General features: G+C 40.2%; 1 protein-coding gene across 1 annotated transcript in view; it reads right to left on the minus strand.

The window, feature by feature from the left end:
- LOC139718828 (unconventional myosin-X-like) overlaps nucleotides 1-15,517 on the minus strand; it is a 131,858-nt gene that overhangs the window by 66,360 nt on the left and 49,981 nt on the right. The window contains exon 2 of the mRNA XM_071630292.1: nucleotides 3,746-3,907. Coding sequence (XP_071486393.1) covers nucleotides 3,746-3,907 — 162 coding nt within the window. The remainder of the gene's footprint in view (nucleotides 1-3,745; nucleotides 3,908-15,517) is intronic.

Here is a 15,517-nt window from a genome sequence, read left to right on the forward strand (position 1 = left end):
ATTTTCATTTTTCTGGCAAAAAGAACAGAAAAAAAAATTGTCTTACCTCTTTCAGAAAACAAGGGGAATTATGTAAACCCATAATGTATGTCATTACCACAAGGAAGGAATGTGTACTTTTCTTTTGAAAGAAATTAAATTTCCTGGAATTCTTTTGACATTTTCCTTCATATCATTGTCCATGCATGACATTGCAACCTCACAAACTGTTCTGTTTGCAGAACGATTGTAGATCCACATGCTGCAAAGTCGGTGGATGTAGACAAAAGTAGAATGATGATAATTATCTTTTATTGGCTTGTTCACCTCGATCAGCTTGCTCCTGCTGCACTATAGATATAATACTTAATTTTTTTGCCACTTTGTTTAATGAAACTGGCATTTTGTTCTGTTGTTGATGTTCAGTGCTGTGTTTTTCTTTTTTCCCCAACAGGTCTTTGTGACCTCCAGTCAAATTCGACGAAACTCCTTTCAATTAATTACTGCCCGGCCCCTCGTCAAAGAGCAAGGTTGCAGCATTCAGCTGCATGCAAATGCAGACTTCAGCCGATTGTCATTCTGTACATTGCCAATTTGATGCTAATGACACTGTCATAAAACAGAGGCCAAAAAAGAATGAGTAGATATATAACAAGGAGGTAGAAAGGAAATTACTGTGTGTTGCATATGTTGATGCCATAATTATCCACAAACAATACACTAGTTCAGTGGGAAAATACAATCGTAACATGTAGAAAACACCATTTCCATAGACCTAAAGTCACAATTTTTCTTCTGTATTTTCAGCCAAACATGCTTTGTACTTGTTTTGGGTTGTTCAACATTTGTAAACATGACTTCAAAGTTTTTTTCACAGTCTATTTTGTGCATGTGATTCAATTGATTCAATTTCCGCAGGTCAACATAGTTCCAAATGATTGAATAGGAATTTTCTAGTAAACCATTGTTTGAATACATGTCTTGAGATGAAATGTAATTTGGTTTTTCAGGTCTCAGGAATGCGAGATCTGTCCCAAGTTTTTTTGCTGAGGGCAAATCGATGTGGGCACCTGATCAATGTGGGAGCCCTGTGGCATAGTGGATAAGACTCCCGACACTATCGGAGGACCCGAGTTCGATTCCCACCCAGTGCTTACGTCGTTGGACAAGACGTTTTTACCTACCATGTCCCTCTTGACCCAGGTGTATAAATGGGTACCAGACCACGCTAGGGTAATAATAATAGCAGGGCCCTCTGGTAGAACAGTGGCAACACTGAAGAGGTTACCCTGGGTAAATAAGACCTTATATTATATTAAAAGGGATATGGACTTAGTCATGCACATAAATTTATACATCATACAAGCACACATGATTGATACACACACACACACACACACACACACACACACACACACACACACACATATAGAAAGTGATTAAGGAGTAGTTTATAGAATAGAGGTGCTATCTCCCACCTCCTTCCCCACCCCCACCCCCACCACCCCACGACCTACTCATCCACTCTCCAAGCCCAATCTTAACATAAGCACACGTCCTCCTCCTCTTCAGCGTGTGTAATTGCAGCATTCAGCCGGGGACAGCGACAACAGATTTCTGCACAATCAACAGCTTTCCTTTGCTAGCAATCACAAGAGAAGTAAAAATTTGCTTTTGAGCACCTGCATTCTGCCAGGCTGACCCTCTTTCTCTCCCCCCCCCCTCCTCTCTTCTCTTTTCTTTTACTGAGAGCAAGAGCCAGCAAAATAGAGACAGAATTAGGGGAGAAGTCACGTTGAGCAAATTTGCCACACAACGACCTTAATCTCCTCTTCAGTACAACACATCACCAAAATGTAGGCGAGATCAAGTGATGTTTCTTCGTCTTGCATAGAACAGAACAAAAACTTCCTGACCAAACAAAAAAGGACAAAAATATGATGAAATGTTACCATCTCGTACAAACCTGAGATTAGGAAGAACTATTGAGCACTTTCTTCCAGAGTGTATTTACCTTCGCAATCACTCTTTAGAAAAGATAATTTGGAGCCAGCTGAGTGTGTGTTTGAATAACACACTTCTTTTGTACTAAATCTTCATTAGTAGTAGGCCCAGGTGTGATTGACCAATCAACTCAGATTTTTTTTTTCCAAAATTATATTTGAGGTTGATAATGAGTATTCATATTCTGTTACAAAGTACAGTTACCTCCTAAATATTTTTTTTAAAATGCCTAAAAATAAATCACCTTGAAGGAAAAACAGATAATAATCGTTTACGACCAGTTCTTGTAAACGCCTCGACTGATTCTTCAAGCTATCATCAATAGCTTATTGACAAGTTATTTCAAATTGAATCAGATCTAGCATTACCTTGAAGTGTTTACCATATCACATCGTATGAATGACGCAGTATTGGTTTCCCTATTTTTGTCCCCCTCCATTTGAATCTTGTACAAAAGACTGCTCTCTATAATCATTTCTACAGATTTTATCATGCTAGCAATCAGATATCATTCATGAGCTTAGCATGTCTCCAGAAAAGATATATGGCAAATTCCAGAATATAATTTGTGGTATATCTGGCCAGTTTGAGCAGTGTGGCATTGACAGTTGAACTTTAACTCTTTATTTGCTTAATGCACTTCGCTCAACTTGTCAAACTTTTTCATCAACATTTGGTAATCCATCGAAACGTGACTTACAAATGTAGTTGCACATTAACAAACCCACTCAGGTGTAGCAAGTCCAATAGGAAAGCCAAGGTGACACAATAGGGTTTACAGGGATTAGATTACCTCTATTCATTGACAATCATTTTCAAGACATCCGCACTAATCTATGAACAAAGCATTCCAGCACAGTATAGGTTAATTACTTAGACTTTTCAAGAGATCTCTCTCCTCCACCCCCCCCCCACGACTATCACCACTACCACCACCACCAAGAGACAGTATGACCCTTCTCTGCTACGACCTTCTTGCTCTTTGCTAACTCCACAAGTGACAAGAGGTCTCTGAGGTTGGACGCACTGTTGCCACCTTTTGCATCCGCAGCCCCTCCTTAAGAGGGAGCACCTGCCTCGACGCGAAGATGCTATCGCAGGATTTGGTTTCGCAAGCACGACGCCTCTCTGTCCCAAATTCACACACAGCTGCCCTCTCTAAAGATTTTGAAATCTTACTTCAAAGCTTGTCTTAAAGGGAATAATCACACACACACACAGCAGTTACTATCCCTACTTCAATAAAATGTGATCAAAAGCAGAGAATCTCTTCTTCTCTGAACCAATTTTGAAAATATTTCCTAACATCAGTTATTGTTAGGTATAACAACTACACTTTGTTGACAAGCTTGGCTACAACTGTAACAATTGCAGTAATTGCAAATTGCAGTTAATGGAAAGTGCTTCATGAAATATGACAATGATCTTTTCTTTTACCTGAAATCATCAATCATAACTTTATGTGAGAGAAAACCTCTCCAATCCCTCTCTTGATTTCAAAGCTTCTTCTGCATGATTGACGGGCTAATTGATTCGATGGAGGAAATGTGGAAAGAGAAAAAAAAAGCTTAAGCTCAGGAAAATGAATTTTATCAACCACCCTTTCCCCGAGACCATCATCTGAAAATTCCTATGATGCACCGAGGTTACCAATAGTAGGACAATATTTAACTCATTGATTGCCATTAAAACCAGCGACACAAGGCAGCATGCCAATGGTGTGTGGGAATAGTGGTTTGATGGGGGTTAATTGGTGGCTCACCGGGATTGTTGTGGGTGTGTCTCTGGCACCCTCCAGAGAAGGCTGCGGGGCAGGATGCTGGCGGCGGCCGGTGGTGGAGGCCTAGGGCCTGGCGCAAACTGATCATCTCTGCATTGAGCCTCCGGAGCTGCTCCTTCAGGACTTGCACCTCACTCCCAGATTCTGTCATTAGAAAGAACAGAAAATGAATATACAATTGATTGCAGCATGCATATTAGGAGGAATTAAATATCTTTATCATAAAGCAAAAGAAAAAATGACTGAGTCAGCATAAGAGAAGAAATTAAACTTATGAGCCTCCTTTTAGACAGCAACTTGACATCCCACAATCAGGGATGATATTGAGGTTTGTTGAAAAAATCGGAAATCAAAAATTTCAGGTGATTTTGATACATGGAAAAAGCAAAATGTGTGTAGACTTGAGAGGAAAAAAAAGATCTGAAATCAGATTTAAATCTACAGAATATCATGCCTGCACAGTATGAAAAGAAATCAAACCATGTCTATTTCTTGTTTTTTTCTTTCATCTTCATACATGCTTTGGATGATGGCCTTATAGGGCTTGTTCAAACAGTGGATGAATGATAGCTACTACTGTTTGTTCTACTATCTTTTTGATGATAATGAATGTGGATAGTGTGCCATAGCATTTGTGCTTCCTTTCGTATGCTCTCACTTCCTTTTAGTTTTAAGGCATCTTGTTGTTGTGAGTGTTCAGGGTGCAATTTATACCATGATGGTTGTGTTTTCTTCCTGCCTGTGGTCTGGCACATACCATGCCATGTGAAAGTAGCGTTCTTAAGTCCCCTCCTGAGTTCAGTAAAAAAAATGGTGAATTTTTATTGATAATCATACAATGTATATGTGTGCATCAATATTCACAATATGACCTGCCATCTTAAAGCCAGTTTCATTCATGGCCTGTCTCATATTGGCACCTGTGCAATGATCTACAAAACTGAGCAGTACTGTCTTATCTAAATACATCTCCAACTCATCAAAACTGATGTAAAGTGGATGCAACAGTTTTTTCTTCACCCATCCCATAATCAACCATTTTTTTTTTCCGCTAGCTATTAAGTATCCGGGTGCTGTCCTTCCGACTTCATCCGTAATGCGGGCGTGATAAATCTTTGTTTAGCGGGCTGGCATCCGACACCTGATTTATTCCTCGGCAGACAGAACTTGACCGTGAACCAGGTGGGTGAAATCCAAGGCCTTTAAGCCACACCACTTGACATGGGGGAAGTCAATCACAAGCCGAGGATTCCGGGGGAGCGGAGTCTTTTTTTTCTCTTCACACCCCATCCCGCCATCAGACCACCGAACCCGAGCGCATCAGCTGGGAGAGCAGGTGTCGGTCATGTTTCGTGATTTTTCAAAACTCCTCCCATGTCTGCTTTGCCTGTTATGGTGAATAATGAATGCGGGTGCAGAGCGACTTCTTGACTTTTCACTGTGATGCTGCATAAAGTATGGGAGATTGTCTCCTTCTGGAAACGTTCCTATTTTTTTTTTGTGTGTGTGTGCATAATTTCATCTGGAGATAGCTATTTAACAGTCTACAAAGATACAGAGTATTTATGAAGTCTGGATCAGATTGCAGTATAGGAGCTTCAGCAACAAATAGATAGATAGATAGATAGATAGATACATTGACTGATTGATTGATTGATAGATAGATAGATAGATAGATAGATAGATAGATAGATAGATACATTGACTGATTGGTTGATTGATAGATAGATAGATAGATAGATAGATAGATAGATAGATAGATAGATTGATTGATTGATTGATTGATTGATTGATTGATTGATTGATTGATTGATTGATTGATAGATAGATAGATAGATAGATAGATAGATAGATAGATTGATTGATTGATTCATTCATTCATTGATTCATTGATTGAATGATTGATTGATTGATTGATTGATTGATACAATGTAGATGAATAAATGGTTTTTATCAAGTTCATGCATGGCAGCCAGAGGTTGAATTGTACATGAGTTTCACTAACATTAACATTTTAGATTGTGAGAATGTTCATTAGAGCTCTATTCCCTTATATTCCAGGGTTCTAAAATCTTGTCTGACAGTGAGCAACTGCCTGTAACATTTAGAGAAGTCTACTGTAAAACACAATATATTCGTGGCATGAAAATGTCGCTAATTGGAGCCGACGGTCTTTCTCACAGCATGAAATTTTCGTGACTTGCCACTGGCATCCAATGCATATTGGGTAGGCAAGAACTTTCGCGTGCATTTTAATTTCGCGAATGTTGCCGCTCGCGAAATTTTGCGAAATTAAAATGCACGCGAACATTCCTCGTTTTACAGTATTTGGTAAACCCGTTTATTTTCTTTTTAAAATTCTTTAATATTTGGTGAGGCATGAATCCATAACCTGCCTGCAGTTTGACTGATGGAGCCAATGAGGGAGGGCTGTAGTAAGGGGGAGGGACACTGGTTAGGAGGAGGAGCGTGTGTGTAAGAGGGGAGGGATAAACATAAAAGGGGAGGGGCATGATAAAGACAGAAATGGGTGAGAAATTAGGGGCATGGATATCAAACAAGGGGTAGGATGCAAAGGGAGGAACTTGTGGAAGAGGGAGGAACATGTGAAAGAACGGCGGGGCAATAGTAAAAGGACGGGGCAATAGTAAAAGGACAAGGCAAAGATAAGGGGGAGGAATCAGGGGTCGCACTTAACTTTTTTGGAAGTACGATGGGTGGGTGCTGTTCGTTATTCCGAAGGTTCGCTATTCCGAAGGTTCGTTATTCCGAAGGTTCGTTAATCCGAAACACACAAATTCCCTATACCTAGAGGTTCGTTGAAATAATCTGAAAATGAAAAAGGGTTCGTTAATCCGAACATTTGTGGAGTTATTCCAAAGGTTCGTTATTCCGAAGATTTGTTAATCTGAAAATGAAATTCGGAATGACGAACCTTCGGAATGACGAATCTTTGGACTGAAGAGCCTTCGGAATAACAAACCTTCGGAATAACGAGCTGTAACCCGATGGGTAGTGTGGAGAGGGTACGGGGAAGAAGACAGGAGCATAGGTGAAAGGGCATGGGTGATAGGGAAAGGCCATGGGTGATGGGGGGGGCATGTTTGAGATGGGAGGGGCATGGGTAAGAGGACAGGAGTGTTGGTAAGAGCTAGGGTATGGGTCAAGCCAGAGACAGGAGGGTAGTTAAGATGATGGTGGTCTGGTCTGTGGTTGACTCTGGCGTCAGCCCTATTGGCCTCAATATAACGGTCAACTGTGGGGACAGTCATAAATGAAGAGGGGTAGCCAGCAAGTAATGACAGTCATGGCGCCATGCTGGCAGATGTTGATAGATAAAGCGATTGTAAAGGGAAGAAAAAATACCAACAAACGAACCTTTGCAGGTCAAAGTTACTATCTTAGATACTACGATGTCCTCTTTTACAACTCACAGTTTTGTTGTTGTTGTTGTTTTGGGTTTTTTTTGCATGCTAAGAAGCTGTGTATGATATGGAATTAGATATTTGTATCTCTATAGGAAATGTAAATTAAACTGATGGTAAAGCATGATGCACAAAAGGGTAAACTACATTGTATATCAGCAACACCAGTTATAAAAGTAATAAGCCTCTTGGTAGTATTGGCATATGTTGCACCTCAATCTCACTGCTGCAGTTAATAATTAAATTTGTTTTGTGGTCAGTTCAGTATTTCAAATTAAATAGATGTGGCTTTTGGGATTTTGTTTTTGAATGCCAAATGTACAATGTACCTAAAAGGGAATAATTCTAGAAAAGGTAGTCTTATCTAAGACTGCTTGAGATTTGGATGTGCTTTTTCACAGAAAGGTATTCACAGCTATCCCACAGCCAAGTTATAGGACTACAAGTAGACTATAAACCAAACCAGATGATGAGAGTCTTTCATATTATTCGACATCTTGGAGAATCTTGTCATCTCATAATCCAGAGGATGTTGACAGAATGAGAGCATAGAAGTCTTGAAGTGACAGCCATGATGTGACACTTCCAATTATTGATGCCAATAAGTTTTTGATAGGTGATCATCCAGCGCCCTCCTTGCCACAAATAACTGTGTCTCCCTCTTCACCAAGGTGGTGGAGAAGAGCTTCATCATAAGGACTGCATCCAGTAAGATGGTGTTACCATGGCAACTGAGCTGCATCCTCACACTGGCTTCCATCTGAGAGGGGGATTTTGATAGATCGTTATCATCTGTGAGATGACAGCTCGCAGGGTGCCAATTCCCATTTCCACTTCAGCGGCTTTGCGCATTCTCGCCACCGATGGCAATCGGCGTAAACCAAAGCGACTAAAGCGCTCGGAAAAAAGTTGAGAGTTGAAAGCCCATCTTCATTCTCCGACAGCTTAAGATCGCGATGATGACAGTTCGGGTTACTTCTTGGGGGCTGACAGGGGAAGATTCCATGCGATTAGATTTTAATTTGCGGAAACTCATCATGACCTGTGTTACCCATCATGCATTTCTCCCGTTCCTACTGATTAATTTCTCGTGAAGACATCCAAGCAGCTTGTGATGCCAATTGATAACAACCATGGGCTTCAAGGGACCATGTAAGATGTAGAAGGCTGTAAACTTTTAAAGACAGAGTATTAGATGCTTACTCAATCATTTATGGGGGCAAAATAACAGATTATAATGCATAACATTCTCTCTGCTGGCAACTGACCACTGACCACTGTATCTATATTCTTCAGACTTTCACTGACCCTTGGGATGTCTGAGAGATATTGAAGGTGGGGAAAACAAAGTGCACTACAAATGACTCACAGATGCATTCCCATGATTAAGAAATAATATTTTGCAAATTTACAGGGCTTACTTTAATACAAACAAAAATTAAACAGCTTTCAAAATGAGATATAATATTGGCATGAAATGATAGTCCCAAGTGGCTAGTTGTACTATTAAATCATTATGAATTAAAACAAAAAGCATTTCTGTAGCACTGACATATCAAATTATGCACTGTAAAAACACCAATTTCTTCCAAATTAATGATGTAAGACCCCCGTAAGTGCCATTCAATGCATTGGAACTTAAGTGGTTGACTTTATATCAGACAAGATGGAAGCACAGTGCTTGGAATTCACTGGATAAAATTGTCACATGTGATCATGCTCTTTTGGCTTGAAATTTTAAAATATAAAATAACATTAACACTCTTGTACATGATGAAAAGGGAAAATTTGTCCTATTGCTTTTTCAAGTTGATCGACATGTGCCTAATTCCTCCCCGTTCTGTTCTCAGAGCTTGAAGATTGGCACGTCCGTCCGATCAGATCCCACCGACGCATCCCCTCCATCTTCTGATGCCTGTTAATTAATATCACGGCACTCCTGTGACCCACTTAAGACACGACAAGCATCAATCACTTTCAAGAGGGGTGGGGGGAGATGGAGAGGGTCATCCAAAGGCTTCTCCCTAGGTGCCCCCCCCCCCATGAGTTCTTGCCTACCTTTCAAACTACAAGGGAACTCTGATTCAATGGCAGGGGGATGCTTCCCAAAAGCTTTCTCACTTACAGCAGTTTACCCTCATACCAGACATACAGTTAACTACTTAAGACAACCCCCCCCCAAAAAAAAAAATCCCAAACAAACAAACAAAAACAAAACAAAACAAATATTTCATTAAAAGTTTATGCATATTTTCAGAAGTCCCACTGAGATATCTGGGAACTCATTTATTTGTTTCAACCTATCAAAAAGTACAGAGGAATATCACATTCATACCACATTTTAATATTTGTGTTACCTCTTACAGGAATCCTAAAGATGAATTCCTGCTTACACTCAAAGCAAGACAACGCTTAATTTTGCACTCTGATATAAAGCTAATATCAGGTATCTAGGCCACTACTGAAGTCAGTCTCTGAAATTCATGTTGAAAATTGTTCGCCTGCTGATTTATTGAAGTCCAAATTCCCTGTGACACTCTTCTGCAAGAGCATGTATATCAAAAGTGATCATCAATTATGCAAGCTACCTTTCTTTCTTATACTTTGATTAAATTTCACTGAAATAATTGAGCATTTACTCTGACAGATGATATAATGACAAATGGAGAAATAAAATCTGACCATAAACTATTGTATCTTTTACCATTGGGAGCAGTGATTCAAAAAATGTTCACTTTATCACAATTGATGTATATATGTGTAGGTCAGTTGTATCACAAAACATCCAACCATATACAATTTTGCAATAAAGCCTAAAATATAAGGAGATATCGCTATTTTTCTTACTAAACAATATCTGCACACGGTTTAGTCTACAACGTTGTAGAAACAAAATTGTTATAACTATTGTCCACATTCTATATATTTAACAATACTTAACATTGATTATAATGATTAAAAATTTTACATTGCTTGTTTCTATCCCAAACTAACATTTTAGAACTATTTTGAAGTACTAAAGCTGGGTTTTTGTTTTATCTGCAAATGGTAAATAATACCATTAAAGGCACAACCCAAGTAAGATGACGAGGAAGTGGACATGCATGCACAGATGCCTAACACAAACACATGGTGAGCTCAATTCAATAAAATAATGCATTGCGAGTGACATGTACAGAATACTTTTGGCGTTTTATCCATTTACTAATTCTACAAAAGGCTGTAATCTGGCAGTGGTGTGTGAGACTGAAGCTTGCACCCAGCACTGTAAAATTACAATTACCCTTGGTCAATAGCACAGCATCTCAATGTAATGCAGATGGGGTGCTACTTAACATATCATATCATTATATCTTAATAAGGGCAAATTGGTAACCAAGAAGTCCAATATAAACAAGGCTACAGGGTGAAAGCAGGTCACAGTAAAAGCTGCAAAGTTATGTACATCTACCTCGAACAAACATGGACTCCACGCGATAACAAAAGGAGAGGAAATATACTCCTCCCTCTGCGACACGTTCGACCACTGAAAAGCGGATCCATATTTGCTCACGAATGGCCCGCATTATGCCGCGCACGCAGAGGGACGCGATCGCATTTAGTCTGGGAATATGAGATATGTGTCAAGGGTTGCCAGGTGATGAGGTGGACGGGAGGAGAAGGGCTTCCAGCGACGTCCTGAGGCCAAGTGAGAAATATTGCTTGCCAACATCCAGGAGATGGAAAACATACTTCTACCACTCCTTCCTGTTCTGCATGTATAATCACCTTGAGATTAACGTTGGTCATACAGTCCGGTGTAAATGCCTTCAATTTTACCTCAAAAAGGTAATAGCTAAAATTAGCACCTTGCTCAACCACCTCTGACATCTGTATGAGTAATTGCTGAATCCTTTTCACCAAACTTTGTCGAGCAATTTCTTTTCTACCGATGATAAGGGATGCATTGATGTCGCTGTCCCTTTCGAACACAAAGACTCTTGAAGCGATTCCGAAGCGAACTATGCCTGCACCAACAGTTCTCAAAAGAAACATTGCTGCCACAGTGCATTGCAGTACTATCAAACATACAAAGCAGGTAGCAGATCAAGCAATGCAAGGAGAAAAAGACTCTCTTCACTGTATCCAAGCTAAAAAAAGCTACCAAAGTCCATACCTCTCTGAGCTTGCATCCTTTCCTATTCAAACCAAACATCCCTCCAGCCAAATCAAACTGGTGTTCTGAGAGAACGTATCTCAGCTTACAACCATCTTTCCAAAGTTGGAGGGCACATCAAACATGGATGTAAGAACTGGGAGCGGAAAGGAGGGGGAGGGGGAGGAGAGGTATAGGGGGAAGGTTATACCACTCCAGAGTGGGTCGGATACCCTTGATGAGAGGGAGTTGGGGACATTAAGGTTCTCCTCCTTCTATAACTCTTTCTGCCTTGGGGTTAGATCTCAAGATGGGGGGAGGGGGAGACATCGAGGGCTGAGGGATGCTGTCCAAACACAAATGAAGAGGGGTAAGTTGCATAATGAGGTGCTCTGAGGCCCTACTCGATGACTGACCGCACCACTCAACAAGCAGAATGAGGGGTATCCGGACGTTGACATCCTTTTCTAGCTTTTCACTCAAAACACAAGAAATGATCTTCATCGTGTTACCTGCCCAGATATGCTATATTGGCAATTTTTGGATATCAGCTGTAAGCAACAGAATATGGGATGAGGGTGAGGATTGTCTACGGGGGACGGGGGATTTTCTGTCATACCAGAAACTTCTTGCAAATAGACACATACCACTTACCACTCTCCATTCTACTCGTCACATGCAGACTCTGTACTGAACATGAAGGAAGCATCAACACAATTTAAAGGCCAAAATCTTGTCAATCAAGAAAAAAACAAATTATGCATTCAACTAAACTCACACACGGACAACATACTTCAATTACACAAACAAATTAGAGGTCGTTGACTAGCACCACGATATAAGGTGGGAAAAGAAAGTCAATATACAGCAAGTTGTCATGTTTTATTATACACTGCAGTAAAAGCTCCCTAAGAGCAGAGACCTGTACACGCCACTTCCCATTATGTCTATTATTACATTTACTTCTGACTGAGTAATTTCTTTGGCTTCTAATTGGAGATATGAAGGACGTAATGTAGGGAGAAACTTGATTCATTTTTCCTTCCCCTTTTCTGAAAAAGAGAGAGGGAGAGGGAAAGAAGGAGTCCTTTTCAGCAATTTATATAGCAGTCGTTGGGCCGAAGGAAGGGAATTGAATTCAGACAGATCGTGCACCACCAGTGTTTGTGGTTTAGGAACAATGATAGGAACCAGAAGCCCTCCAGGGGCTCAACATGCCTCAATGACAAATGGCTGAGAGTGCAGCATTTTCTCTCTCTATTCTCTCTCCCTGCCCCCCCCCCCTTTTCATTCCTCTTCTCTCTCTTGCCCCCCCCCCCCATTTCCCTACCCTTCTCCTTCTCTGTTCCTCATGTGTACTGTAAAACGAAGAATGTTCATGTGCATTTTAACTTTGCAAATTTTGCAAGAGCCAAGATTTGTGAAATTAATATGCACGCAAAGTTCTTTTCAACACAATAGGCCTACGCATTGGAACCCAGTGGCAACTCCCAGAAAACATGATGCCACCAAAAAGGCCCTTGGCTACAATTTGTGAAAATTTCATGCTGCGAATATCCCCCTGTTCAGACACACACCAGTTAAAACCAAAACTCGATAATGAAACGGCGTACAAAGAATCAACGTATAGCCGACAGACCACTCAGACGCTAATCTCGGCCGATCTGGAAAATGTCGTAAGGATGCGCAGTTTCCCACTGCGTGTGTTGTTATAGTCATGAAGTCACAGTCAGTGAGAGGAATAAGGTCACATTTCGTGCGCGCTCACACAAGCCCCGCCCAGTTATACCGCTCTATGGTCGCCATACATTCAGACGCACACGGAATGCTGATTTGTTATCGAGTTCTAGTTTGAAACGATGCTCTGACCGTCATTTCATTGTACGTTGTTTCGTTAGTCAGCATTCAGACATATTAATTTATCGTACAGCTACACCGTTTTTGGTATAGCTATACTGTTTTATGTATTTATTTATCTTTTTTTTTTTTTTTACGTGACACCCTGACTATCTTGCTTCACAGTAATGCAGTCACCTTCTCATACTCATTAACCCTCCCTGTCTCTATCTATCTATCTCTCTCTCCCTCTTTCTTTCCTGTTCTTCTCTACCCAACCCCCCCCCCCCCCCCCCAATGAAAGGACAGGAATGTTGAACTGCATGATCAATTCTCAACATTAATTCATTCAAGGACACATCCACTACATACAGTATAAAACGCATATTATGAGCACGTGTCCATCAAGGTGGGGTTAACACACAGTGAAGTTTGCTATAAATAATTGTTTTTTATTTTTATTTCAAATCACGTTCAACTAATTGAAATAGCAGGCACACCCTATCATATGGTTTGTAAACACAGCAAATTTTTCTGCAACATCATAAATGCAAATAGTACAATATACATTGTAATACTCAGTGCCTAACAGCCATGAAATTTTTCACTGATTGCATTACATACATACATACACACACATACACACACACAATCTGTAGTGTTACTGTGTTGATTCCTAACAAGTGGCAAATATAAATATGTTATGCATATATGAATATGAGACAGGTTTGAACACTCAGGAGCTCTAGCATGATTTGAAAATGTTTACTCATATTCATGTAAATAAACTCACCCACAAAACAAACAGTGTTTCCATCATATTTTATACATCTCTCCCTCACTCTCTCTCTCTCTCTCTCTCTGCATACACAACGTCGGTTCTTTCATCTAGTGACGATGATGACGATAACTCTTTGATGAATGCGCTAAAACAAAGAAAGCAGAAAAAATGGTAGGCCCTAAAATCAAACAATTTATATGAAGTCACTCTCAAAGCAAAAAAAGAAATCATTGAGAACTAGAAAAGCACTCTGAGAGTGCAGACCTCCGCCAAGCAGTTACTTTCCACCGATGATGTTGCTCTTCCCAGTCAGATTTTAAAAGCTTTTTGGGCTCTTCCATAGAGATCAGTGATTTCCAACCAAAGGTATACATGCTGAAAAATCGCCCGATTTCCCCAATATAGAAGCCTTTGTTATGTCATAAACCCTCAGCTGCACGGCGCGCCTCGCCCTAGCAGAAACTAGAGCACGCACTTTAGTGCGCGCATGCAAACCTCAAATACCCGCAGCCTCAACTCCCAAGTTCATTGACCCTACCTGCCAAAATATCAAAAATCCTTCATAAATTCCTCCAAAATTATCAGATCACTACCAAAAGTTAATAGTTTGTTACTTGTGTCATTCTCAACCTTTCCTGCAAGTTTCATCCAAATCCGTTAACTACTTTTTGAGTTATTTTGCACACGGACAAATTAACTAACCAACGAACAAACCAATGGTAATGAAAACAAAACCTCCTCCCTTGGCGGAGGTAATAAAAGAAATAACAAGATACCACCACTTTGTGAAGACATCATCACACCGTCTTTAGCAAATGAAAACAGAAGAGAAAAGCCATATTAATTACAGACAGAGGCAAACAGAAGAAAAAGACAGGAATAAAATATGACTTGATGATTTATGGGGCACCAAAGCACAGAGCAAGAGCATGCCAGACACCTGTCTTGGTGCAAAAAACATTTCAAGTTCAGTTCAAATGATAGTCACTTGAAATGGTGGATCTTTTCTAGCCAATTTGGCACATGCAGAGAGAGACAGAGCATCTGTTGCAAGCATTGATTAAGATGTACAAAGTTTCTTTTGGGTGAAGTCTAGTCCCTAAACTCACACTTTTTACTCCATGCGGGACTGACTGACTCAAACTGAAAAATCTTTCTCCTTTCTCTCATTAAGTCATCATCTCGTCCCTTGTTACTTAGGGTGTGATCTTGATTCGTGACTTCTGGACAATCCATCATGATTTGGGCACTATTACGATATCATTATGGATGAGCGAAAAATGAAATCCTTTGAGCTCAGACTAATTTTCGGGATGAAAACCCACAATCTCACATAAATCACTGCAAAACATCGGTGGCATTAATATTTCAATATTCACCCATAAAATAACCCCTTACTGTGTCGGGACAGGGTCGTAGAGGGCTGTTAAAAACCACAGCAATTTCACGGTCAAAGGACTTCACCGCTTTCCATTGAGCAAATGCTCACCACCTCCGACATTCATTACATATACGGATTTGCACCAAATTGTGGAGAAAATGCATTAAAATTCAACAGTTTCCACACCGTTTCCTTT

Source organism: Diadema antillarum, unplaced genomic scaffold, assembly GCF_040938485.1.
Source record: "Diadema antillarum isolate AM-2024a unplaced genomic scaffold, OU_Dant_1.0 scf00000100, whole genome shotgun sequence".
In the NCBI taxonomy this organism is placed as follows: Eukaryota; Metazoa; Echinodermata; class Echinoidea; order Diadematoida; family Diadematidae; genus Diadema; species Diadema antillarum.